The sequence below is a fragment of the Pantherophis guttatus genome, chromosome 2, assembly GCF_059756535.1.
Source record: "Pantherophis guttatus breed Tessera chromosome 2, ASM5975653v1, whole genome shotgun sequence".
Lineage (NCBI taxonomy): Eukaryota > Metazoa > Chordata > Lepidosauria > Squamata > Colubridae > Pantherophis > Pantherophis guttatus.
Genome location: NC_142064.1, coordinates 35608521 through 35635039, shown reverse-complemented (window position 1 = coordinate 35635039; position 26519 = coordinate 35608521). Strand labels below are relative to the sequence as shown.

At 39.2% G+C, this 26519-nt stretch overlaps 1 protein-coding gene and 1 long non-coding RNA gene across 7 annotated transcripts in view; one reads left to right on the top strand and one right to left on the bottom strand.

The window, feature by feature from the left end:
* The window catches only part of FAM169A (family with sequence similarity 169 member A), a 37822-nt gene extending 21485 nt beyond the window's left edge, over window positions 1-16337 (bottom strand). For 2 of the 6 annotated variants that reach the window (XM_087885823.1, XM_087885826.1), the window contains exon 1: window positions 15723-15755. Coding sequence is in view for 2 of the 6 variants with exons in the window: in XM_034441144.3 (XP_034297035.2) it covers window positions 15350-15356 (7 nt within the window). In the remaining 4 variants the exon portion in view is untranslated. Of the gene's footprint in view, window positions 1-15349; window positions 16054-16148 lie in introns of those variants that run through there. The other 4 variants (XM_034441145.3, XM_087885825.1, XM_034441144.3 and 1 more) reach the window with 4 other exon arrangements.
* Window positions 15376-17210, top strand: LOC148115074 (uncharacterized). Its single transcript, XR_015732104.1, has 2 exons — window positions 15376-15514; window positions 15937-17210. It is a non-coding gene; the product is annotated as an uncharacterized LOC148115074 (long non-coding RNA).
* The last annotated feature ends 9309 nt before the right edge of the window (window positions 17211-26519 follow it).

Below are 26519 nucleotides of genomic sequence, written 5' to 3'. Positions count from 1 at the left end.
GCTCCGCAGTCGGACCACAACATGACTCACATTTATGATGGTTGCAGTATCCTGGGGTCATGTAATCATCTTTTGCAACCTTCTGACAAGCAAAGTCAATGGGGAAACCAGATTCACTTAACAACCATGTTACTACAACTGCAGTGATTCATGTAACAATGCTATTAGACTCAGGTTCAGGCTCTATTTCAGAAATCACTGGAAAGGCATGTAGTAGGTCTAGATCCGTTGTGCCGGTTCTCAAGAGTTCTCATGCACGAGATTAATCATATAGCCTGGTTATTGGTAGGGAACTTGCTGGTCCTCCAAACATCAATATAATTTGCTCAAACACACTGCGGTTGATGTTCCAGTTAAGGACATAGTATGACACTTTCTAGACTCCCTGGAAATGATTTGCCGTGTCAGTTGGTAAGTCTTTCTGGACTGACATTCAGATGAGTATGAGATATTTGAGGTCTTTGCCTCTTCCCAGGACAATCTGTGCTCCTGGGCCACATAATTTACTTCGTACACAGTTGGAAATGAGAGGGACAACCTGATGTTCTGCTGCCTTTGCCTTAATGTTTTGTTGCTGTTGCTGCTTCTGCTGCTGTTAGAGAGAGGCTTTCTTTAAACTTAGATCTCATCTAAGCACTTTCCCTACAGTTTGCCAGATTTGGATGTAGGATCTAGATTCAGTTCTTGAAGTATGACTGCCCCCTGGTGCCCACACCAGCCACCAGGCCACTGGCTGACAACTGAGCACTCTCCAGATTAGTATTTGCCACGAAGGCAGTGGTCTGGGCTATGCTCTCTTTACTCTGGAAGGAACGACTCAGTTAAAAGTTTGGCCCAGCAATGATGCCCTCCATTGCAGAGAGGAAGGGAAGGGCGGGTGGACTGAGATAATCCAATAATCCAGAGAAGGAAATAAGAGTTTGGTTTTCAGAGAGAGGATAAGCCTCATTGTCTTAGGGGCTTCTCAGAACTTCCAAAAATCAGGAAACAGAAGACTTCAGGCCAGATTGCTGGCTATAGGGAACCCCTCTACAGCTCACAAGTCCCTTAGGCGATCTATGGGGATATGAGGGACTCCTTCTCTTTGCTTGAGAGGGAATGAGGAATGAAAATCTAGGGTCTCAAAGGTTTTCATAAGAAACTGACATCTCCAAAGCAAAGAGCTTGCTCAAGCTGTAAGCCTTCCTCTTCATCCAAGGACAGTGTACTTTCCTTCTTAATCAGACTTTTCTTAAAAAGAAGGAATTGCAAGTTGGGGGCAACAGAGGGTGGGGACTGGGTATGTCTCCTTCATTTGGGGACATGGCTCTACCCCTTTTACAATTTAGAGGTCTCCAACCTTGGCAACTTTAAGACAAAACTGGCTGTGAAATTCTGGGAATTGAAGTCCATATATCTTAAAGTTGCCAAGGTTGGAGACTCCTAATTTAGACTATGTGATTAAAATCTGGAAAAGAGTAATGAGAACAGGGGAAACAGGAAGCAGCATCATTTACACATCAATTACACATTTCACTGTATCAGCATCCCCCACCCCCAATACCCTCAATATAGTGTTCTCACTCTTTTCTCCTTCATATTTTTTCACTAAGTAAGGCTTTTTTTTAAATCTTGGACTTTAAACTCACCATGGAATGGGTGGTGACTATGCAGGCTTGATCTGAGGAAGTCAGAATCCAATTTAGTTTAACATGGTCTTTCCTGGGGAGATTTGAGGAGGAGGGAGTTCAGAGAAGAAAATTACTCAAGAGGAACCAAATGAAGAAATTGGAGACTGCTACTCCTTTGTCTGGCCACTGAAGTAATACAGAAGCATTCACAAATTTATTGGTTGGATATGATAGAAAGAAGAAAACCATTTTGGTTCAGTGGTTAAAGCATCAAACTAAATACCAAGAGACTGTGAGTTCTAGTCCCATTTTAGGCAGAAAGCCAGCTGGGTGACTTGAGCTAGTCACATTCCCTCAGCCCTAGGAAAGAGGCAATGGCAAACCACTTCTAAAAACCTTGCCAAGAAAACTTCACGGATTTAATCAGACGGTTTCCAAGAATTGGAAACAATTGAACTTAAGGAAAGAAAAATTGATGGAAAGGCAGAAGAGTGTGTTAGTGTGCCACTCAAAACCAGTCTTCTGGCTTATCCCCAATCCCCAATGGAGACACAACCTGACATATTCCAGGAAAATTCATTTGTGGCTTTGGCAGGGATGATCCTGTTGGGAAGAATAAAAGAAAGGAAAAGGGGTTAAAGAAAAGAAAGGGGAAAAAATGAAAGGGGAAAAATGAAAGAACTGCTGACAGTAATTTTGAGCCAAGCCAATGAACCACACACACACACACACTACACAAAGACAAGGAAAAAAAACATCAGTAATAGATCCCCCTTTGCTCCACAGATAATAATCAATCTGGTCCAAAGAGTGCCTGTTATGTATTCAGGCTAAATTACTTTTGTAATCTGCTTAAAGAATGGTAGTACATGCTTATGAGAAGTCATTTTGGAAAAAAAGGCTTTTCTTGCATGATATAAAGCAGTTATGTTAGTTTAGTATGTTATATAGAATCACAGGCTTTGACAAACAGGACTGGATACAAGCTATAGAAGAGGATGGAGATAATTGGAACCACTTTGAAAAATCAGTCAAAAACACATCAAGATGAATAGCAATTAAGAAACACGTGTTGGAAGTGGTAAAATATTCTAAGACCTTCTATATGACCTGAGAAGGACTGACTGAGACTCAGGAATGTCAATAAGATTTTGTAAAGAAGCCAATCAGGAAACAGCATTTTGTCAATCTGGAGTCTTTTGAGTATGGCAGCCTAGAATTTGGAGCTAAATTCAGTGGGTCCCCATCATTAGTTTCCACTGAGATGAACCACTTCTTGCGATTGTCTGCACCTCTACTATATTCATTTGAATCTTTAGTTGAGTAGGATATTCAGTTTAAATTTGTAACATTTGGAATTTCTTTATAGTCAATTTTACTGAATTAATAAGCATTTCATGTTGTTACTTGCTTAAATAAAGAGGAAATTAAATTTTCCTGGATTGTTGCATTTTCTTTTCTGCACAAGGCATCTGATCTAGTAAGTATAAATTGGAAGATTTTGCCTAGCCTGTTTAGAAGTTGACAGAGGAAGTAAGACAATCAGTAAGCAGCTAATAGAAATGTCTTTGGCTGGACACTAATAAAGGCTGAACAGACTTGAGGCTAGAGGAGGTGTTAAAATATATATCCTAAACCGATGATGGCGAACCTGTGGCACGCGTAGCCATATCAGTGGGCATGTCAGCTCAGCTCTGGCGCACATGTGCACACCGGCCAGCTGATTTTCGGGCCTTTTGGGCCTACCAGAAATAGGGAAGCAAGCTGTTTCCTGCCTCCGGAGAGCCGGGGGTGGGGGGAGGTCCGTTTTTCTTTCTTACCTGGCTCCAGATCCTCTCTATGCATCTGCGGAGGGGAAAATAGCCTTCCCCACTCCCTCGGAGGCCCTCCGGTGGCCTGAAAGGGCCCATTTCCCAACTCCTGGTGGGACAGGAAGTGACTTTTTTGCTGTCCTCAGCCTCCAGAGACTCCTAGAGTGGCTTTAGGAGGCTGGTGACAGCAAAAAATGTCACTTCCTGTCCCACCAGGAGTTGGGAAATGGGCCCTTTCAGGCCTCTGGAGGGCCTCCGAGGGAGTGGGAAAGGCTGTTTTCGCTCTTCCCAGATGCATAGAGAGGATCTGGAGCCAGATAAGAAAGGAAAATGGGCCTACCAGGCCATTGCCTGCCAGGAGCGGGGGGCTGGGGAGGGGGGGTTGCACACACATGCGCAGGGCAGGGCACATAGAATTATGGGTTTGGGAACGCGCATGTGCGAACCTCCCCCACTCACCTCCCTCTCCTGGCACGCAATGGCAAAAAAGTTAGCCATCACTGCTCTAAACTAAACCAAAGAAGTTTCTTTTTCTTTTTTTAAAAAAATATTTTATTTGTTTTTAAACATCTTAAACATAAAATACATCTTTTAAGAGCTAAGGTTTGGTCTGGTATTAGATAAGTACAATTGCCCACACTTCTTTAACCAATTTGATTCCAAATTTCATCCATTTACATCTTTAAAAAGAAAAAAAAAAACATCAAATCACCAATTTTTTATCATACAATCTAACATCTTATTCTAAACTCTTGGCATTCTATTGTATCACCATAAATCTTAAATCACAAATAAACACAGCTCCTTTTTATATACAATCTTTCATTTCCAAATAAACACCATTCTAACTTTTTTCCATTTTGTCAATCAGAATTCCATATATATTCCTTAATCTTAAAACCCATTTCATCAAATCTGTATTTTAACCTCTATTGATTTACGTCTAATTTCCTTAATCTTGTCATGAAATACACTTCTCATTTTACATAAAATCACTTCAGAATCGTTTCACATTTATCATTCATTCCACATTTCCATCCATAATTTTATCTAATTCCCAATCTATTTTATTTTGGCTGATTTCCAGCGTATTCTCCATTACTCCTAAATCTATTATTTAGCTGGTTCACAACTAAATTAGTTATTTTCCAGCATATTCTCCTCGACTCCTCTCGCTGATTCCCAGCATATTCTCCTCCACTCCTAAATCTATATTATTTAGCTGGTTCACAGCAAGCTGTTTTCCAGCATAATCTCCTCCATTTCTCCTGCTGATTGCCAGCATAATCTCCTCTACTCCTAAATCTATTGTCGCTGATTACCAGCATGCTTTCCTCCACTCCTAGATCTATTATTATAAATGTTTTATTTTAGCTGATTCACAGCATATTACATAGGTTGCTTTTTCAACATATTCTCCTCCATATCTCCCTCCAATTTGAAATAGAAATGTGTTACAACAAATATCTTCTCACATATTCTCTCCTGGATTATAAATTTTCCTTAAATTCATCCCATTTCATATTTATCCTTATTTTTCTATGAAAGCAACATTTTTATCCGCCTTGAAATCAATTTTCTGTAATTATTAAATCTATGAATAACGCCTGTTCATATTCAAAATTCATTTAGAATTATGGGTGTGGGAACGCGCATGTGCGAATCTCCCCCACCCACCTCCCTCTCCTGGCACTCAATGGCAAAAAAGTTAGCCATCACTGCCCTAAACCAGGGGTGGGCAATTGTGGCTCTTTTACAACCTGTGGACTTCAACTCCCAGAATTCCTGAGACAGCCAAGCTGCCCTAAACCAAAGAAGTTTCAATGGATGCCTTAATATTCAGGAGTATAAGTTACCTTTTATAGACAAACTAGTTAGAGTTAATAAACCAAAGTTTGGTTCAGATCCCTGAATCTTTTTTATGGTAATATGTTTGATATGTTCATCCTAGGTTTCTAGGGACAAATTCTCAACATAATGAATTAAATGGCTATTTCCAGTCAGTTATTAAAGCCTAATATAATAGATTGAGGCAAGTCTATCAGGCCACCTCAGCTGGAAGAACTCTTTTAGAATGGTGGTCAGAATCTGAGTGCTTCCCCTGAATCCATATATATCTACCATTTAATCCATATCGGCCTAAAGGTAAAGGTTCCCCTCGCACATATGTGCCAGTCGTTCCCGACTCTAGGGGGCAGTGCTCATCTCTGTTTCAAAGCCAAAGAGCCAGCACTGTCCAAAGATGTCTCTGTGGTCATGTGGCCAGCATGACTAAATGCCAAAGGCGCACAGAACACTGTTACCTTCCTGCCAAAGGTGGTCCCTTTTTTCTGCTTGCATTTTTCACATGCTTTCGAACTTGCTAGGTTGGCAGAAGCTGGGACAAGTAATGGGAGCTCACCCCATTACGCGGCACTAGGGATTCGAACTGCTGAACTGCTGACCTTTCAATCGACAAGCTCAGCATCTTAGCCACTGAGCCACCACGTCCCTACAATATAGTCCCTATATTGGCCTAGATAGACCTAACCAACCATTATTTCTCTTTCCTTGAAAAACAATGCAACATTCAAGACAGGAGCAGCTGTTTGTGTGGTGTATTCCTGGTGTATTCAAAGCTTTGGAGTGGAAGAATCCAGCAACAAGATTTCTTCTTTGGTTCCTCTTCCAAAGGAGAACAGGAAAGCATCTTTCTTCTTTTCCTTTTAAGCTTCCACACATCGCCTGATAAACTGACATGTCAAATCTTCAACGTATCACACTCTGGGTTATGCCCTGTTTATAAGATAACCATCTGATTACTCAGTTAATATTCTGGCTGACTGAATAATGCAATGTAGTGTTAAGCATCCTGCCACTATTATTGTGGGTACTTATACAAGACAGAAAACAAAAAATGCAAGTAGGAAGATAGAAGTTTTTTAAAAATATATTTTTAAATTAGTAAACACATTATACTTGTCACTGAAGCGAGGCTGCATTCTCAGTTAATCATAATGGGGGGTGGGGGGAGAGAGCACAAAACAGAGGGTTATATAATAGTTCCTTTGTACTAAGATTCAGAAGACAGGACGACTTCCCTCTGTGACAGCAACTGAATTGCCTATCCTCTCTACAACTATCCAAATTGCCTATGCTGCAAAAAGCACATCCAATGGTCACTGAATATGCTATTGTTGTCTGTTCCAATACAGAACTGAAATGTATTATAAGATAAATGAGCATCATTAGCTTAAATTCTCTGATTAGTTTAGATGTCAGTACGGCTGATAATAAAAACTATATTTTCTAGTTATGTACACATGCTACAGCGATGCCATATGATTGCAATAGCCTTTTGGTTGTTTCCGAGATGTTTTTCATGTAGGGTAATGTTATTATGCAGGAAACAAACTGTCTAATATAACATATTCTAACAAAATGGGTAACAATACAACTTTTATCAAAAAATGCCTCATCGCTCAACACAAGCTATGAAACGGACCACACGGCCATACATCAAAACATCACAGAAACAACCAACAATCTATTACAACCACATGGCATCACCGTAGCACACAAACCAACTCAATTCTTCCAAAGTATCTTAAATAAACCAAAAGACCAAATAGCTCCAAGGGGGGGAAAAAAACAAAGTCATCTACAATATGAAATGTAAAGACTGTAACAGCCACAGTGTAGGACAGACATGCAGATTAATAGAGTGCATCCATGAACCCCAACTAGCAGTCAGATGACATAAGAAAAAAATTCCTTGATCTCACAACAGATGGACAGACTCAACCATAATTTTAACCAGGAGAGTGTGAGTATCCTAGACCAAGCTAAATCCAAAGTTCCTAGCAAATTCCTGGAAGTTTAGCATTCAGAAAAATCACCATCTATAGGCACACAGAGATAAAGTACATTTACAAGTCATTCATAAGAGACAATAAAAAAGCTTCAAAGGAAACAAAAAGACCAGAAAACATCTTCTCCAGCAGCCAACATCAGATAAACAGGGATTAACATCAGACAAATAATCAAGCAAAAAACAATGCCCTAATCAAGGAACTGCCATGAAGTAAGCCACACTCCTACCAATATTTATTCCATAATAATCTGTCAATAACCTGGTCTTCCAAGCAACGTGGAACAGTTATGATAATAAAAGTATTTACCATGAAAGGGATATTCTTAAAGAATTCCCTACCTCCAGAATTAATATAGGAATTTAACATAGCTTGGGTACCAAAAGACTGAATATAAATATCAGAAGTTCCTAGGAACAACTTAGAACACTTACAAAAAGAATAAAAAACCTAAGGATAAATGTCATCAAATCTTATCACTAGCTTAGCTGAGTAGGCCTTATGGGAATGTGAGTTCAACAGTATCTATAGAACTACACATTACTCAGGGAGCATATCTTTTCCTAAAACAGCTTTTTAATTAAAAACAAAAACAGACTATGTATTACCTATTGTAATACACGTTTCAAAATTCCCAGTTAGCATGGTCAACCACTATTTAGGCCGGGTGTCGGCAGCCCATGGCTCTTTCACCTCTCTGCTGCAGATCCCTGTCAGGTGATCCCACCACTGGCTGGCCCCTTCCCTCATCCTCCCCTCCCTGTCATTCCTCGCCTGGCCTGAGAAGGTAAGGGCGACAGCAGGGGATGGAGACCCATTCCATATTCCAGAGTGGGAGTGAAGCACCGCTGTACTTGCTGGGTCTCACGGGCGCGTCTTCTGGAGGCTCACTCTCACCTCCTCAGTGTCAGTTACTGTGATGTCCCACCTCCCCAATGATCATCGGCGCGCTGCTAGTCTGCCATCCTCAGTGGGCTCCAAAGCAGCAATGGCAGCAGCAGCGCCAGAGCGACCAGCATGCAGATTCAAGACATGCACATTTCTCCTGGCCGCCTTCTGTGGCGGGGGTCATGCGTTGGATGGAAGGGGGAGACTCTGCAGTTGCCAGTGCGCTCCTTGGTTGCTCTGCACCTGATCTGCTTTGGAGATGCTGCAGTTCCTGTCACTCCATTCGTGCATTGGCTCATCCTGGAGACCAAGTACTGGACGAGTGTAACGATCTGTCTGTATCTGTGCCTGGTCCACCGGACCTTGGCAGGCACACAAGAATTGTTCATGTGCCTAATTTGTCCCAGATAAATGGCTTTGCACCTGCATGGGCAAGTTAAATTATTCTGTCTGTTCTTGTGCACACACACACACACACACACATAGATTCAATGGGGAAGAGCTGTCTTTTATACCCAAACACATATTCTTGCAGCAACCTGCTCTTGCACATGGATCCAGAATGGCTGGGAAGGGGGCTGCTTTACAAACATGCACTCACTTGTTGGGGTTTTTTTTTTTAGAGCAGATCTTTCACATCTGTTCTTTCTCTCTTTTCGGACGTTTCCAGGGGGAGGGAGGGAGAGGGAGGGAGAGAGAGAGAGAAAAGAAAACCGGGAGCCACAAAACCAGGGTAGGCGTGGCTGGAGGGGGTCATGTGATTGGGTGGGAGTGATGTTGAGTTGGCCACGCCCACCCAGGTTTTGTGGTTCCCAGTGTTTTCTTTTCTGTGGGAAACAGATCCAAATGGCTCTTTGAGTGTTTAAGGTTGCTGACCCCAGGTTTAGGCTAAGGAATCTAATGTATTTACAAGGTACCAGGTTCAGAGTGTTGCTATACATTCTCCAATTGGTAGACAAGGGTTTTTTTCTCCCAGCAATTTTCTGTAAGATATTCAGAAGAACAGAAATGATTTAAGCAAGGTGGATTTGATTTAAATTGAGTTGATTTAAATCATAATTTAAATCACTAATAAAAAGGCTTGATATAAATCAACTCGATTTAAATCATAATTTTTAAAGAGCAACTGTCATCTCTGCTACTCCTTTGACCCACTGTTGACTCACCGATAATCCCAGTGTTGCAGAATATACAGCCTCATGCTACATAACTAAGCTCCATTTCATGCTGAATAAACTAAATTATTTATGTATCTTAAATAGAAAACTATCTTACCATAGATTTTTACCCCAAAAGTTTTTTATTAAAATAAATTCGATAAAAATCAAAAAAATCCAATTTAAATAAAAAAAATCTGATTTTTTTGATTTTTTTAAAAAAATCATTGATTTTTATCCACCCTGGATTTAAGATATTTTCTGGTCCTCAATGTAGCCAGCTAAATGCTACAATGGGAGTAAAATCTTGGTTGCCTGGTATAAAAATAGGGTGTAAGCATCAACCAAGCAGCTCAGATTAACATACCTGCCATATTTTGCGTAATCTTCCAGAAGAAGCTTATGCTTTCATAGATTAGCAAGAGACACAATTCATAGTTTTCAATCTGAATGCAAAAAGTATCTGCCAGGCAGCCAATGTTTTTTCTCACTGTGTCACTGGTTCTAACATATTTTAAATTATTGCCAAAATAGCATTTTAAAATTTTACTTTCTTGACCATTTGTGCTTACTGGGAAATTATACAATCCTGTCACATTCATAGTACACAGAAAGGTTTTTACAATTAAGGTTTATAAACATACAGTGCAATTTGTGGCTTGTAAACAGGTATAGAAAACATAGCAGTATACAATGCCAAATAAAATGGCAATGTTAAGGAATACTCAAACTACTATGCAATTGCAATTATTTCAAATGCTAGTAAAATAGCACTTAAGATTTTGCAATTCTTCAACAACACATGGAATACGAACAGTAAGATGTATATGTTGGTTTCACGGATACCATTAAAAATGTGAGTGCATGAGGTCATCTCATTAGACCATTGAAGAATTTGTGTGATATAGAGCAGGGGTCTCCAACCCTGACAACTTTAAGACTTGTGGACTTCAACTCCTAGAATTCCTCAGCCAGCTATGCTAGCTGAAGAATTCTGGGAGTTGAAGTTCACAAGTCTTAAAATTGCCAAGTTGGAGACCCCTGATATAGAGAAACTAAATGGTTAAACATTAGGAAAGGAGTACACCAAGAATAATGTCCCATTATTTAACTCCTATGCAAAATATATATGAAGTACTGCTGGAAATGGAAATTAGCATTACAATTGCTCAAAGAAACACTAGGATATTAAATATACTGGTATTACTTTAATTCCAGAAGATATTAGATTAGAAACAGACATTATACTAATAACAAAGTTATCTATTAGATTTATAAATCTATTAGGGTACAGATTTCTTTTAGTTTTTCATGGTTTTAGGTATCTATTGATTGATTTAATTTTAGCTTTGTTTATGCTATCCAAAGCCGCTTGTTTGGTGAAATGCACAGCTATATAAATTGGACAAATAAATAAACAAAATATACTGTCACTTCCATGGTTTTTTCAGCTGTAGTATATAATTATGACAGCTGGATGATCAGAAATGATGAATGGAGAAAAGTCAATGTCTTTGAATATTGGTTCTAGAGAAAACTTTTTAGTGTACTGTAGCCTTCCTAAAGAACAAATAATTCAATACTAACTGAAGTAAAACCAGGCTGCTCACCCAAATGGAGTAATTCTGTAAATAAAACTAAGATACTGTGGGCACATAATGCAAGCTTGCAAGAGTCAGTGGAGAAGATTTGAGCTTACAGGAACTCAAACAGCAGTTACTGATAGATAAGACTGGCAAAATGTCCGTCAGATCATGAAGAATCAAAAGCTATTGAAAAATTATATTTTCTTTAGCCCTTGAAAATAAAGAATTCAGTAAAAAGATTTTTTCAACTATAACAGTACAATCAAGCCATATTAATTAACAATGTAAATTGGTTACTTCAGAACCAAATAGGAAGTAGAAAGATATTTCAATCCAGCTAAATTGATTTGTTTTTGAAGAACCAAGGTCAAACTCCCAATTAAAATCCATAGGAAAAAGTATGGGGAATAACATTAAGATGAATCCACAGATGAATCATTTCCTTCTGTTCCAATCTAAACTCTTTACCTTATTCTTGCAATGTCCCAAAACTCTTCCAGGTTATGACAGTTCTACTTAATGCCCACTACAACTACTGATGGTTATTATCATAGGTTGCCCTCCCACAAAGCAAAAAAAAGAAGGGATGGAATTTGAACCCTTCCCATCCAAGCATCCACATGAAATTTTTGGTATGACTAGTTGCTGTTATTGCAGTACTGTATTCCTGCCACACTTTCCTAATTAAAGTGACTTCAAAGTTTTAAATCATTTAGTGGTTCTTGCCTATGATGCTTAACCACATCTGGTGCTAAATTTACCCATGTATATTTTAAAAACTTTTTTAAAAGTGTGTAGTTATATAAATCCCTTTGAAAACCAGTTGCTACAAGAAGCTACTAAATAAAAGAAGAGTTCTTCAAGAAATGTCTGGAACATCTAACCTAATATTGCTAGATAATCTCTGAAAAAAATTGTCCAAAAATATTAGTTACTGCAGCTGATACATATTGCTAATACCAGTTTTCTAAAAAAAAAGATACTGTCCTTACTGTCAACCTCTCATATCCCAAATGGGATCATTTGAGATTTTCATTGCATCAGCAATTACAACTACCAGCAAATAGTCACATTCTATTCAAATCACGTGCAGGAAAACTTGACAATTGTTTTCTTTCAATGAATTTACAAATGCATTATTTTTGTTGAATATTTAAAAAAACAAAGAAACAAAAAAAGGAATGTTGGAAGACTTCAAAGCACATTCCAAAACTGCAGACTAAACTTGGTTTTTTCCCAAACAGATAGACATACCAATTGCCTGAACATTAACTTCTATTCTTTTCTCTATATTTCTAGCATGTATCTCATTCAATTTTTATATATGTCATATGCATTTCGACCTCAAAACCCACTGTCTGGGTTTCACTGTAAGTTAAGAATTTTTCAGCCCAATAGGTGGATGAAACAAAAAAATGGAAAGGCTAAAACTACTTTCATTGAGATTGTCTATAAGAAGAATTTTGCAAGTCTGTTGTGCTGTACTATTGCTTATTGTTCAGTAAATTAGGAAGATGTCTGCCCAAGTCACTTCTGAATATTATCTATATATCGTGGGCTTAAAATAAGTTATCTCCCATTGTCCTGGCAACAGATCTTGGATATCTCCATCAAGATTATCCTTCTTACTCTCTACTGAAATATATAGAAGAAAAACTAACCTCTCATCTGTACCTCTGAAAAATATCTCCAGAGGATCTTAAAATTAGATAACTTGACAGCTAAATAGTTTGCTTAGGTAGCTTTCATGAGAATAGGAATCCACTATTAGAGGGCCATCCGACCTTCTACCATCTTCCAAAGCAGAGTGTTCCATTGTTGAACAGTTCTTATTGTTAGGAAATTGTTTATGATATCTGATATCTTGTAATTTAATCCCACTATTTCTTCCACTCTTTCTCCTACCTATCAGTCCTTCAGAGATCTGAAAACTATCTACCTACCTACCTATCTATAAAAAATTATTTGCTGCCCATCTCATATCCAACGACTCCAGGGGGCCAACAACATAAAAACATTGAAAAACATTAAAATCATCCAAAATACAGCAAATAAAAACATTGATAAACTCAAGGAGACAAGCCGGCAAAGAAGAGAGCCGGACATGTGGGGGAGGGGGTGAATTTTAATTAGTCAACCACCTTTAGTATGAAGCTCTCCCCCACCAAGTCTACAGCCATCTGGCAAAGCCAGGTTTTAAGGCTCTTTTGTCACGTCAGGAGGGTGGGAGCCCATCTCACCTCAGGGCGCAAGATTTTCCAGAATTTCAAAAACATCAGTGCTCACAATGACTGCAAATTCCTTAAATTGTAGTTCACTTGAAGGATATTTGGCCAAAGACTATAGTTTTGATTCACAGCTTCAAATGTGAATGGTAGCAATGACAGTACTATAAAGTCATGATCAAAAAGGTAAGAATCTGGTCCAAGGACATATTTAACCTCAGGTATGAAAAGTATCAAAAACATGAAAACCGAGTAGTTCTAAATAAAGATATAAAATTTCCAGATTTTTGGTTTTTTTTTTTAAATCTAGGTGAACCTTTGTTTTTAGCACAATTCGGAAAAATTTAATGTATTGTGTACAATTAAATGTAAAAGTGTTTTTACAATGGTTTCCAACTGAATATCAGACAATAGTCTCTTTTCATATCTATGCAAATTCTAACTTAGATGGGTAAAATAGAACTTATTATAAGGATTTCAGAACTCTTGCTGGCAACAATGATGCATTTCAGCTCTATTTAGCTCTATTTGTGACTCTCAAAATAAACTTACAACATCAAGAGAAGTTCATTCCATCATCTGAACCTTTAGACTTGTTCTGTGGTAATCAAGATCACGAGTTCCTTGTTTCTATCTAATCTCCTCTGGAATAATGCATTGCTGCTTATTCCAGAGCACTTTCACAATTTTGAGCCTCAGTCATATTTCTAGAAGACAAGAACAGAACCACTATATGCTTGATTACAAATGTGATCAAAATCGCTCAGACAACACACAGATTGCTTCTTTATTCACTCATGAAAATATCAAGAGGAACTGTAATGATCTTGGTAGATAATTTACATAAATTATTTTGATAAAAGATTCTCCATGAAACAAACACAATCTAGATAAAATTAAAATCTATTTTTCCCAACTTTTCAACAAAAAATTTAAAAAGGATTCAGATTCCCCTCCCAATCCTTCTGACCATTCTTAAAATGATTATCCTTTAATTCTATATTTTCAACAGAAAGGGTTTAAGAAAGCAAGAATGAAAGAGCTCAATAAGCAGGAGAGCTACTCTGTGGGGTGAAAATTCGAATTTTCAGTAGCTCTCGACACTGCACAGAAGGTTTAGTAGAACTTTCGGATATTTTGATTTTTTAAAAGTAAAATAAATTTAAAGTGTGTTCCTTACTGTGCAATAAATGCTCTTTCCTCCTTCGATATCAGTTATAGATTTTATAGAAGAGAAACATCCCCAATAGGACTTTCTGAACAGTACAATAATTTTAAGGAGATAGTCTAACACTACTCCCATTCTTGAAAGATAGTGTTAGCAGCTGCCATTGTATAAGTAACAAAACTAAAAGTATTAATTTTGATAAAGGGCAAGGCCTCTTTCTATTGCAACAATTCACAAAACTATCAAGGCCCCTGTGTAAGTCAGACTGAGTATGTTAAAAGTCTCATGAGCCAAATATGAATTCCCAAAAAGATAACAGAAGTTACAGTCCTTATTATTAGGCCTTAAAAATTGTTTTTTTTTTTTTGGCAACGTAACATTGTGCAAAAAAAATATATATCTTGTCCCTCATTCCTGATACGAATTTGCATAAATCTGTGCAATCATCTAATACGTACATCCATATAGTCTATTATGTAACGTGCTCAGATTTGGACAACAATACATCTGGGTGGATCAAAACCTCCTTAATTTATTAAAAACAAACATAATTGAGGAATCAGGCAACAATTGTCTTATAAAAACGAGCCTTCTCAAGCTGGAATCCCCTTCCCCATGTATTGGATTTCAACTCCCAGAATTCCCAAGCCAATATGGCATTGTCAATTACAGGGACGGAAGGCATCAGCAGCCTGCAAAAAGGTTGCTATGAAAGACCCACCGAGCACCGGCAAACCCTTCTACCACCCTCCAACATTGCACACCCCGAGCAGATGTCTGCAAATGGAGTAGTGCACATATTTATTTCTCTCTCTCTCTCTCCCCACCCGGAGCCTTAAAAGGCGCCCTCCTATCGGACCACAAGCGCCGCCCGCCCTTTAACTACATTCATTGGCCTACCCGATAGGATCGCGCTATACAGAGGAAACAGAGGGGGAGGGTTGATTCAAAAGCGACCTGGGGAGGAGGGGGGGCGGGGGTGTCGGAATTTCGCGGGACTGCCCCGACGACGCCTCGTCTCGCCTCCCCCAAATTACGTGGGAGAGCCGTTACCTTTCATTCAATGAGAAAGACGCACCGTAAACGGAGACGCGCCCCGCCGCCGCCGCCGTCGTTCCCGGAAAGCCGCTTTAATTCATTCTCCGCAGCTGAGGCCGACGCAAAGACCTCCCCAAGCGCGCGCCGCGTCCTACCGCTGCCCTCAGCCGGACAGGAGAGGTGGGCGTGCAAGGAGGGGAGGGGGGGAAAAAAAGCCAGGCGGGGAAGGGGCGTGAAAGCCCCAAGCGCGCACTTTTGGCCCTTTCCTGGAAAGGTCGGAGGCGCGCCGGGTGGAGTCCTACTGGCAGGAGGGCGGGGGGGGCGGGAGATACGGGAGACCAGCACTCCCAATGTTCCAAGGCGCGCACCTCCGGCGCTCGCAGCCTACCTGCCAGAAGCAGACTGGCCCAGAGCCTTGGGAGAGGCGGGCGTAAGCGCGCGTAAAAAAAGAGAGAGAGACGGAGGGAGAGGCACGAGCGAGCGAGTAATTCGCCTCAGCGCCTGGTTCCCCCCACCCCCCGCCCACCACCTGGCTTGTCTGAGGACTGGCGCAGCCGCCTCCCTGCGAGTGAGGGGACCGAAACTCTTGCGTTACTCCACAGTGCCGAGTCGGGGATTTCTACCAAGGGGCTGTTCCGCGCCTCCCCGCATGCCTGGGAGATCCAACGCCCCGCCAGCCTCGAAGTCGGCCTGGCTCCCCAGAAGAGGAGGGGAAAAGAGGAGGAGACTGGTACGCCTCGGCTAGGCGCATCCGCAGGTTATCATCAGCCCAGAGCGAGCTGGCTTCTCCAACGGCCCCCAGTGCACTACTAACCACTTCACTTTGGCCAAGCAGCCGCTTCCCGCTTTTCGGTCTGCAAAGAAAAGTGGAGCTCTTGACCGGAGAGGGGCTGCCCCGGGTTTAAAGTCCACCTAGGCTCTCCTCGTCCTCCTGACAACCTCGCGGCTTCTGCCAGGCAGGCAGCTGATCTGATCCCCGCCGTCCCTCCCCTTCTGCTCTCCCTCTCCGCGCTCTCTTCTCCGTGCCTGGCGCATTCATTCTGCAACGTCTGGAGCCTTCACGGAGGTGCTCGCTTCGGCTTCGCCTGCCGCTTCCCTCTTCGCCGCATCTCTCAGCCGGCCAGGAGCCAGCCAGCCGCCGCTACAAACAAAAGAAAATTATGGGCGCAGATCACCAGATCTGGTGGCCCCAATCAAGGACAGCGTTTGGGAAGCTTGCAAAGACAATAACGGGCCAGACGATTGATTATAAATGCAAATTGAAAGGAAAAGATGACGCGATCAACCTGCCGGCGTCAAATATATTTGTTTGTATTTCAATCGGGAAGGCTTTTTTTTTCTTTTTTTTCCCTTCCTTCACCCTAATGTGCTGCTTGCAGTGTTCTTTCAGCAATGGCTGCAACTGTTCCAGAGAACAATACTGGGTGACTGACTGGTGACAGGATAGTGCAGGCAACAACGAAAGCCAAGTGATGGAGGTAGAAAAGGTCACGGACATTTTGGAAGGGTAGCACTGCGTTTGATTTCGTTCTGGTAGAGAAAGCAGCAGTGCGATTAACAAAGCAGCGTCATAAAAACGTGGCAAGATTTAACATGTTTGACCAAAAAGAGGAGATTTGGCCCACTGAGAATGGATCTTTTTGCTCTCAAATCAGTTGAAAAGCGTCAGCGTAGCTTCTGAAAAATTTTCATACTCCTGCAAAGGAAAAAACTAACAGCAGGTGCTAGCATTAGTAGCTAGGTGTTTAACCATGACATTCATATACATAGAATTACTCAAGATGTATTCTTCATATTTTTTATTCAGATAAAAATCAATTTGTCAAGACTCCTGGAATGTAGATTTAATCTTTTTTGTGTATGTGTAAAATATAAAGAATATCAAGATGAAAAAAAGCAAATCAAGAAAAATTTGGGAACATGCATATTTATGCTTGTGTTCATGCAAATGTGTCTTAGGAATATAAGCATGTTATATATTCCATGTTTACATACAGAACATTTTTATAGGTAATGATTTATTTATGTACCTTAAAAAAGATTTTAAATATAGCTCCTTTGCTATTACATTATTTTTTGCCAAAACATTTGGGGCAGAAGAATTTTCCATTCTGATTCAAAGAAAAATCTGCTTGCATTTTCTAGAATTTTTCAGTTATAGACCTAATAATCAGCAATAGGAATTTCTTTTATTGCAACAGTGAAAGTCTTATGCTTAAGGGTAGGGTTTTTGTTTGCTTATTTGAATTTTTAATTAAGTTTAATAAAACATAAATTCTATGAATTTTTGGTCATAAGGTGCTAAAAGTAACTTGATATGAAACAATATCAGTCTGTTCAATAGTATTTATAACGACTAAAATCTCTACTGTATTCTGTGCCTGTTTATTATGAAAGTTTGGTAAAAACAGAAGAGCTACAGTAGCTTCCTGGTTCTCCAAACATTTTGTATATTCATTTTCTTTATACATAACACTATGACGTACTACTGTGATCAGTGGCCATATACTCTAATAAGCAGAGGATCTCATCCTCACTTATCATCAATACGGGTGCTTATAATATGCGTGTGTAGATGCCTATTTTCTATTTTAAAGGCATATTTTATTTTCATATACAAAATTCATAAATTAAAACTATTTGAGCTTACCAGCTTTATTTGCATGCTTGTGGCTTTACCTGCTTCTGAAAAAAGTGCCAATTTTTGTCATAACGTATATTCCAAAAATACCCAGAAGCATTCTTAGAAAATAAAATAGTGAGTAATTGTAGTAGTGGGTAATTGGAAGTATGCCCACCTATCCAAGTTAAAAAAACAAAGAAGATGAGGCAATAATAGTAGTTTAAGCCAGTAATCAGACACAGTATAAAATACAGTGCTTCAAATTAATACAGTAGCTCACAATAATCTAATATCACAACTAAAGCCTGAGTTTCCATGGAGTTGCCTAGTATATTAGAGGGAGTAACATTGAATAATCTCATCAGATTGCCTTCTAAGAAGAGAATGTTTTTGATTGGCTACCAAAATCTTGATAGCCATTTTGTGAAAATGCCATAAATGTAGAACTGCAGAATTATTCATAGGATGTAATGGTATGTAGGAAAGACAATTGGGAGAGTGTATAAAGAGATGTTGCCATGGAACAGACAGATAAGAGACAACATAATCCTTGGCTACACAGTGGACATGGCAAAAGACTCAGAAGAAACTCCCTAATTTCTCAGGCTGTAAAGGAGGTGGGGGTGGGGAGAGCATTGTATTTTCATTCTTGCAAGATTCTGTCAATGTAGCTTTATATTAATAACATAGAATTAGTTTAGCTGATTCCTATCTGGTTTACTCATAAGTGATAGCAATCTTCTGTCAATAAATCTTTATAATAGTATAATTAGTTCATCTAGTTGTGATTCCTACCTAGATTACCTCATGACGCCAACATTAATCTTTTGTATGAAAGAAGATTCCCCCTCCCTCATCTCCTTACAGCCCAAGAAACTAGAGTGGTACTGAGCCTCTTGCCTTGCTCACTATCTTCCTACAAGCTGTGCTGTCTCTTATCAGACTGTTCTCTTGGCAGTGTCTCTTCGCCCAGTCTTTCAAGGTCATTCCCACATATCATTACAAAGAAAAAAATTAAATTCTCAGTCTCTTTCAAATCCAACTTCTGATCAGCCCCTAAAAAACCTGGTACAATAACCACGTAAATCGTAGCAGAACAACTAAGCCAATAAAATGGAAACCTGGAGGTTTCAAAATTTCCCCCAACTCATATGAGTCTTCACAAGTGGTCTTGGCCACCACCTGCTTTGGGATAGCAACTTGGTACTTGCTGCTGCCATCATCAGTTTCCTAGGAGCTGATATCCTTCCCCTAATACTACTGTGTAGAACAAAGTTATCACAACTGATGCTGCTTTAATCAGAAAATCATATCATTTACTACTCAAGACATGAAAAACAAGGAACAGAATGTTTTCATAAAGCAGAATATAGCAAAGACGGGTCCCTCTATGAGAGAAATTGATGTTTCTTAAATATGATACATAAATAAATAGATAATACAAATTTGGATACAACCTAGTCAACGGCCAAATCATATTAATCAGACTTTGTGGACAACTCTTTAATACCCTATTTTCCCAAAAATAAGACTCAACCGGAAAATAAGTTCTAGCATGATTTTTCAGGATGCTTGTAATATAAGCCCTACCCCCAAAATAAGCCCCAGTTAAGATTGTCAGCTAGATGGATGCATTTAGTACCGTATTTCCCCAAAAATAAGCCCTAATGCGTCTTTTGGAGCAAAAATTAATTTAAAAAAGACTTAGTCTTATTTTCGGGGAAACACAGTATGAAGTTACTCAATTTTACGCTTCAACCACAGATGATGAAGAAGAAGAGGAGAGGAGGTTGATTTGTTGATAAAATCCAATCTAAAATTGACAGAATTTACAAGCTAGATGTCTGCCTCTGATTGGAGACTAGGTTGCCAAAGTTGCAAATAGTAAGAAGGAAAATGTAGATGGATTATATAGCTAGAAAAGAGAAGTGGAACAAGGGAATGACTTGCTAGTATCTTCAATCCAGTGCTTTCTTTATTGCTAATACAGTTTTCAGCTAAAAGGACATGTATACATAAGGAGATCACCAGATAAAGTACAATAAATCAGATCAACTATATTATTGATACAAAGAAGTGGAAGAGCTCAATTATAACAACAAAGATGTGGCCAGGGGCCAATTGTGAAGCAGATTACAAACTTTATATACAAGTTCCAAGTCAAGCTAAAATGGGAGGAAAAAAGCTAAGCAATTTCCACAATATGATCTGACACATATATCCACCATTTTTTAAATTTTAATTTTCCATTTTTCCAATTTACATAACAATAAGCATTTTTAACAGTACTGTGTCATGTGTCTCTTACAGTTATCTACATTTATTTCTATACATTTTTGTTTCTCTGTTCTAACCAGTTATACCACTTATACCAAACCTCGTAAAATTCTGTTTCTTCCTTGCCTTTTATTTCTAATGTGAGCTTATACATCTCGGCACATTCTAATATCTTATGAATAATCCTCTCAATGGCTGGTATATTTTCAAGTTTCTAACATTGGGCATAAACAATTTGTGCTGCTGTTACTATATGTAAAATGATATGTTGGAGTTGCTTCTTTATCTTTTGATTAATTATTCCTAATAAAAATAATTCAGGTTTAAATTCAATTTGTTCTCCTGTTATCTCCTGTAACTATCTCCTTATCTGTTCCCAAGATTTCTTTTCAAGGAGAACATTGGGGCTTATTTTGAACCTTGCTGATAGGATACTAAGCTGGCAGGAATAGCTAACACCATAGATCAGGGCTGTCAAACTTGCAGCTCACAGGCTGGATGCCTGGTTTAGCAAAGAGGAAAAAAGTTGCAATATGTCACGTGACGCTGCTATGATGACCTGAGTTGGACACCCCTGCCCTAGTTGATAGGCTCAATATCCAGATGGACCTTGACAGACTTGAACACTGGGCCCTATCTAACAAAATGAAACTCAATGTAGAGAAAAATAAAGTCCTACACTTAGGTAAGAAAAACCAAAAGTATACATATAGACTGGTTGAAACCAGGCTTAATAGCAGTAACTATTGGAGTCTTAGTAGACAACCAGTTAAATATGAGCCAGCAGTGTGCGGCAGCAGCCAATGCAATCTTAAATTGTATTAACAGGAATACAATCAAGATCAAGTGAGGTACTAATACCACTCTATAAAGCCTTAGTAAGACCACACCTAGAATACTGCATCCAGTTTTGGTCACCACGTTATAAAAAAGATGTTGAGACTCTAGAAGTGCAGAGAAGAGCAATCTAGATGATTAGGGGACTGGAGGCTAAAACATACAATGAACAGTTGCAAGTACTCAGTATGGCTAGCCTAGTGAAGAGGAGGACCAGGGCAGACATGATAGCAGTGTTCCAATATTTGAGGGGCTGCCACAGAGAGGAGGGGGTCAAGCTATTTTCCAAGGCACCCAAAAGCTAGACAAGGAATAATGGATAGAAGCTGATCAAGGAGAGATTCAACCTAGAAGTAAGGAGAAATTTTCTGACAGAACAATCAATCAATGGAACAGCTTGCCTTTCGAAGTTGTGGGAGCTTCATCACTGGAGGCTTTCAAGAAGAGATTGGACTATGATTTATCAGAAACCATATGGGGCTATGAAAAAAGATTGACCCTGTTTCCTGACTTTTAAGAGCATGTATCTCTATTTCTCATTTAGGGAAATATAGTATTCTGCCTTTTTAATATTTCTCAAAATATTTCATTTTTCTGGGGAGAAGGCAGGGGTGAAATGCTCCTGGTTCGGACCGGCTCGGGCGAGTAGGTAGCGATGGCGGTGGACAGTTCGGAGAACCGGTAGCAAAAATCCCTGCCCCTGTCCCCCATGCCCAGCTGAGCCCTGCGATCATCAGAGCCTTTTTTTCTTTTTAAATGGCTCTGACCAGCCAAGCTCTGACATCCCAGCTGAGTTGCCTGCTAATCAGGCAACTCAGTTTGGATCGCCAGAGCCATGTAAAAGAAAAAAAAAATCTTTTTTTCTCCCCCCCCCTCCCAGCCTCCAGCTTGCTTACCTTAGCTGCTGATCGCATGATGATCGCAATCCATACATCAGCAAGCAACTGAATCTCCCTGCCTGCAATCAAGCTCATCAGTGAGCAGCTCTTTCTGCCTGCCTGTCTTCCTGCCTAGACTTGTGGACTTCAACTCCCAGCAAAGCTGGTTGAGGAATTCTGGGAGCTGAAGTCCACAAGTCTTAAAGTTGCCAAGATTGGAGACCCCTGTTCTATTAGGTAGTTTTTTTCCCCTTTGGGAGCTTTAAAAAAAATAGTTAATTGGGGTTTTTTTAGTTGTTCTTTTTTTAGACCTAGCCAGTTAAAGTTTAGGAAGTTTTAAATTTAGCTGCTTTTATATAAAAATAAAAATAAATTAAAATAAAATATTTGTGCAGCTTTCTGAGATTTAGTGTGTTTCTGTAGTGTTTCACTCTAACTACACAAACACACAAAATCTCACAAAGCTGTATGTGGAATTTTGTGTGTGTAAAGTGTGAAAGTTGGTTTTTTGGGCTTTTTGTGGCTGTGTGATGTTTCTGCTTGTTGCAGGAGCCATTTTGAGTCTAGCACAGCTGCTTTTACATTGTGGGTGAGCCAGTTGTGTTGTGTTTTGTAGGTTAAAAAAGGGCAAAGAAGTGACATTGACTTGGTCACGCCCACCCAGTCACCTTACCAAGCCCCACCCACTAATTAAGCCACATCCACAGAACCCGTAGCAAAAAAATTTAGATTTCACTCCTGGGGGAGGGTGCTAACTTTCTATAAGAGGCAACTGGACTTTTTTGGTTTCCAGAAAGTCTAGTTGCGTATTGAAAAAGCACTTTGGGGACAGGAGTCTCTTTCATTGCTTTGGAGGGGCCAGGGCACGATTGCTCACTGATAGTAAGATTTAAAAAAAGAAAAAGGAGCTTGAGCTTGTTTGGAGGTTCTAGCAGGGGAGAGCAGCTATTGTATACCCTTGACCAAATATCAGTACATTCCTTCTATCTGGGATGGTGGTCCTCTTCCACTGAATGCACAGAGGGACGCACATGGAGCGGTGAGGGAGGAAGGGGACACCCACGTAGCCAGCCAGATCAGCCAAATCAACTCTGGTGATCAATGGGGTGACAGATGTCACAGCCAGATTGCCCTCACATGATGGTCCTATTTACAGACCCAATCACGTTACTTGAAAGACATTAAAGAGTGGGGCATTAGCAGGGAATTAATGATAATAGATAAGATCTTTCTGGGGACAAATGATAAATTGGTAAAGAAAATGTATAAATTCTTACTGGATTATAAAATGAAAGAAGAGCAGGTCAAAGAAATGATGGTGGCATGGGCAATAAATTTTGGGTACAATATACAACTGGAAAAATGGCAAGAATTATGGGAAAAAAATAGGAAAATAACATTGGCAATACCATATAAAAAAAATTATACAAAATGTTCTACAGGTGGCATCTTCCGTCAACGAGATTGGCAAAAATGTTTAGAAATTTATCATTAAAATGTTGGCAATGCAATCACAAATCAGGCACATACTACCATATGTGATGGTCATGTAAAAAAGCAAAGGAGTATTGGTGGAAAATTCATTTATGGCTGACAGAAGTAATTGAAGAAGAAATAGAATATAAACCAGAACTGTTCCTATTAGAAATTATAAATGGGAAATATAGTAAAGGGGTAATTTACGTAATAATACATATTATAACAGCAGCAAAAATGATTTTTGCCAAAAATTGGAAAAATAAGGAAATCCCCCTAGAAAATGAAGTGATCAAAAAGAATTTGACATTTGCAGAAATGGACAAATTAATGTTGGAATTGAAAAATAAAGATGAGTCAGATTATTATAAGATATGGAACAAATGGTCCATCAATGGTTGGAACGGAAAGGAGGGATGAAAAATATGAATTGATTAGAATTTATAGAATAGAGAACTAAGGGTATGTATGTAATTACAATAGAATGAAAGAAGATAAGACAAATGTATAAATAATATAGATAGAAAAATGATGTCTTTATATATGTAAATACTGAATAGACCAAATGTATATAAGTAGCAAGATATATATGATATTTATTGTTTATTTTAGTATGTATGACAAAGATAATGCCAGGATGGTTACACTGTGTCCAATGTTTTAATATATGTTTTAAAAAAAAATTTCAAAAAAAAAAGGAGGTAGGGGTGTGGATCCTTCCATTCGTTTTAGTTTTCATATAATAAGGCTTACAGTAGTAACACAAGGCTTTAAGTTTATTTAGATATCTGTGGCATGTACTAATTTAACTGTGAGCCTGACAAGCTTGGGAGACTTGAACCTAGGTCCCCTATAAACTTTGTTAATTTGTTTATTTAGCTCGGCATTTTGTAGTCCAAATATGCCCACCCACTTTTGGGAGAGCTTAAATGACCTCTCTACTAAAGGGTTTCACTTTATGAGCAAGAGTAACTTGGTTGCTTGTATTTTAACTATTTTAATTCCTCAATGTGCTCTGGCACGCTGCCTGATTTGTAACTCGGATTGCAGATATTGCTGATGAAAAGGAAGGTATTCAGACAGAATGGTTTAGGTTTCCATGATGGCTGTGGCTATCATTGATCTTCAGTGTGTATTCCTCCATTTCTAATCTAATGATTAGGGCAGCTTTTTGCAAGCAAAAAAGCCTTTTGTATTTTTGTATAGGTAATCCTTGACTTACAACAGTTAATTTAGTGACCATTCAAAGTTACAATGGCACTGAAAAAAATGATTTATGGCCATTTTTCACACTTACGACCATTGCAGCATCCCCACGGTCACAAGAGGCCGGGCGAGGCAAAACACCCCTTGATGTGAGTGATACCAAGTTGGCCATGCCCACCCAGTCACATGCCCACCCAGCCATGGCTACCCAACTGGTCATTAGGTCAGAGAACAGGTTGTTAAATTATTTGAATCCCACCACTGGAGTCAGCATATTGTCCCCAACAATCTGGGTCTTCATTTTATCGACCTCAGAAGGATGGAAGGCTGAGTCAACCTTGAGCCAATGAGAATCAAATTGCTGAACTGCTGGCGGTCGGCAGTCAGCAGAATTAGCCTGAATACTGCATTCTAACCACTGCACTACCACAGGTCTTGGTTCAACCAGCCTACCTTCCATTGAGGACCTGTATACTGCATGGGTCAGAAAGAAGGCTGAGAAAATAACTACAGACCCCTCACATCCTGGACATAAATTGTTTCAACTCCTCCCCTTGAATGACGCCACAGGGCATTACATGCCAAAAACAAGTTTTTTCCCTTGTGCCAGCACTCTGCTGAACACTTAATTTCCACAAGTCTGTCTTACATTTATTACCCATGTAGTGTGGCTATATTACTTTTATCCTTATCATTTGTTCCACTACCTTATATATTGGTATCATTATTATGATTATTATCCTTTGTTATTATGGTTATTATTACTTGTTCTTTTCCCATATATACTGAGAGCTTCTGCACCGGAGACAAATTCCTTATGTGTCTAGTCACACTTGGCCAATAAAGCTCTTCTCTTCTCTTCTCTTCTCTTCTCTTCTCTTCTCTTCTCTTCTCTTCTCTTCTCTTCTCTTCTCTTCTCTTCTCTTCTCTTCCCTTCCCTTCCCTTCCCTTCCCTTCTCTTCTCTTCTTTTCCCTCCCCTCCCCTCCCCTCCCCTCCCCTTCCCTTCCCTTCCCTTCCATTCCAATAACCTAATGGAGTAGGGCTGAGGAAATCATCAGCCTAATCCTTCTGTATAACTCACAGCCACCCCTGTGGGTCTGTCACAAATTCAACACTTGCAAAAGTTTACCATATAATAATAAGAATTTGATTGATTTATGTCATGGCCAGATTTATTTCCAACTCATGATAAGATGAGAAAAGTACAAAATTCACTCTATGTTTTAAATGATTTTGGCCACCAGAGGGAGCTATTAATTAACTCCTTGAAAGAAGGCAGAACAATAAATGTTATTTCTGTCCTATTTCTTTAACCACAAAGATCAGAGAATAGTAGTCATAACAATCCATTGGTAATGTATAGTTACCAATTAAAGCTAGACAATCCTCACATGAAGCTGAGGTATATAAATCTATTTTTCATTTATTTCTTCAACTTACATAGCCATCCAATTTAAAACAATTGGCTAACCATTTGGGGGAGACATATCCTCATAATGATACTTAGGTATTTGGATAGCTATCTAGCTATCTAGCTATCTAGCTATCTAGCTAGATAGATAGATAGATAGATAGATAGATAGATAGATAGATAGATAGATAGATAGATAGATAGATAGATAGATAGATAGATAGATAGATAGAGTGAGTGAGTGAGTGAGTGAGTGAGTGAATTTGATTACTATAATTAACTAGTATTATGTGCAGTTTTTAATATGATACAAAGTGCAAACTAAAAAGTACATTTTCTGAAATCAGTAAAATTGTGTAAAATAATTAACTGTAATGCTGTACATGCAGATAATGATACTGAGGAATCTAAATATGAATAAAAAAATTAAATGCTTACAGACTTAATACCAAACTGCTGAGCACGTCTGCGTAAAT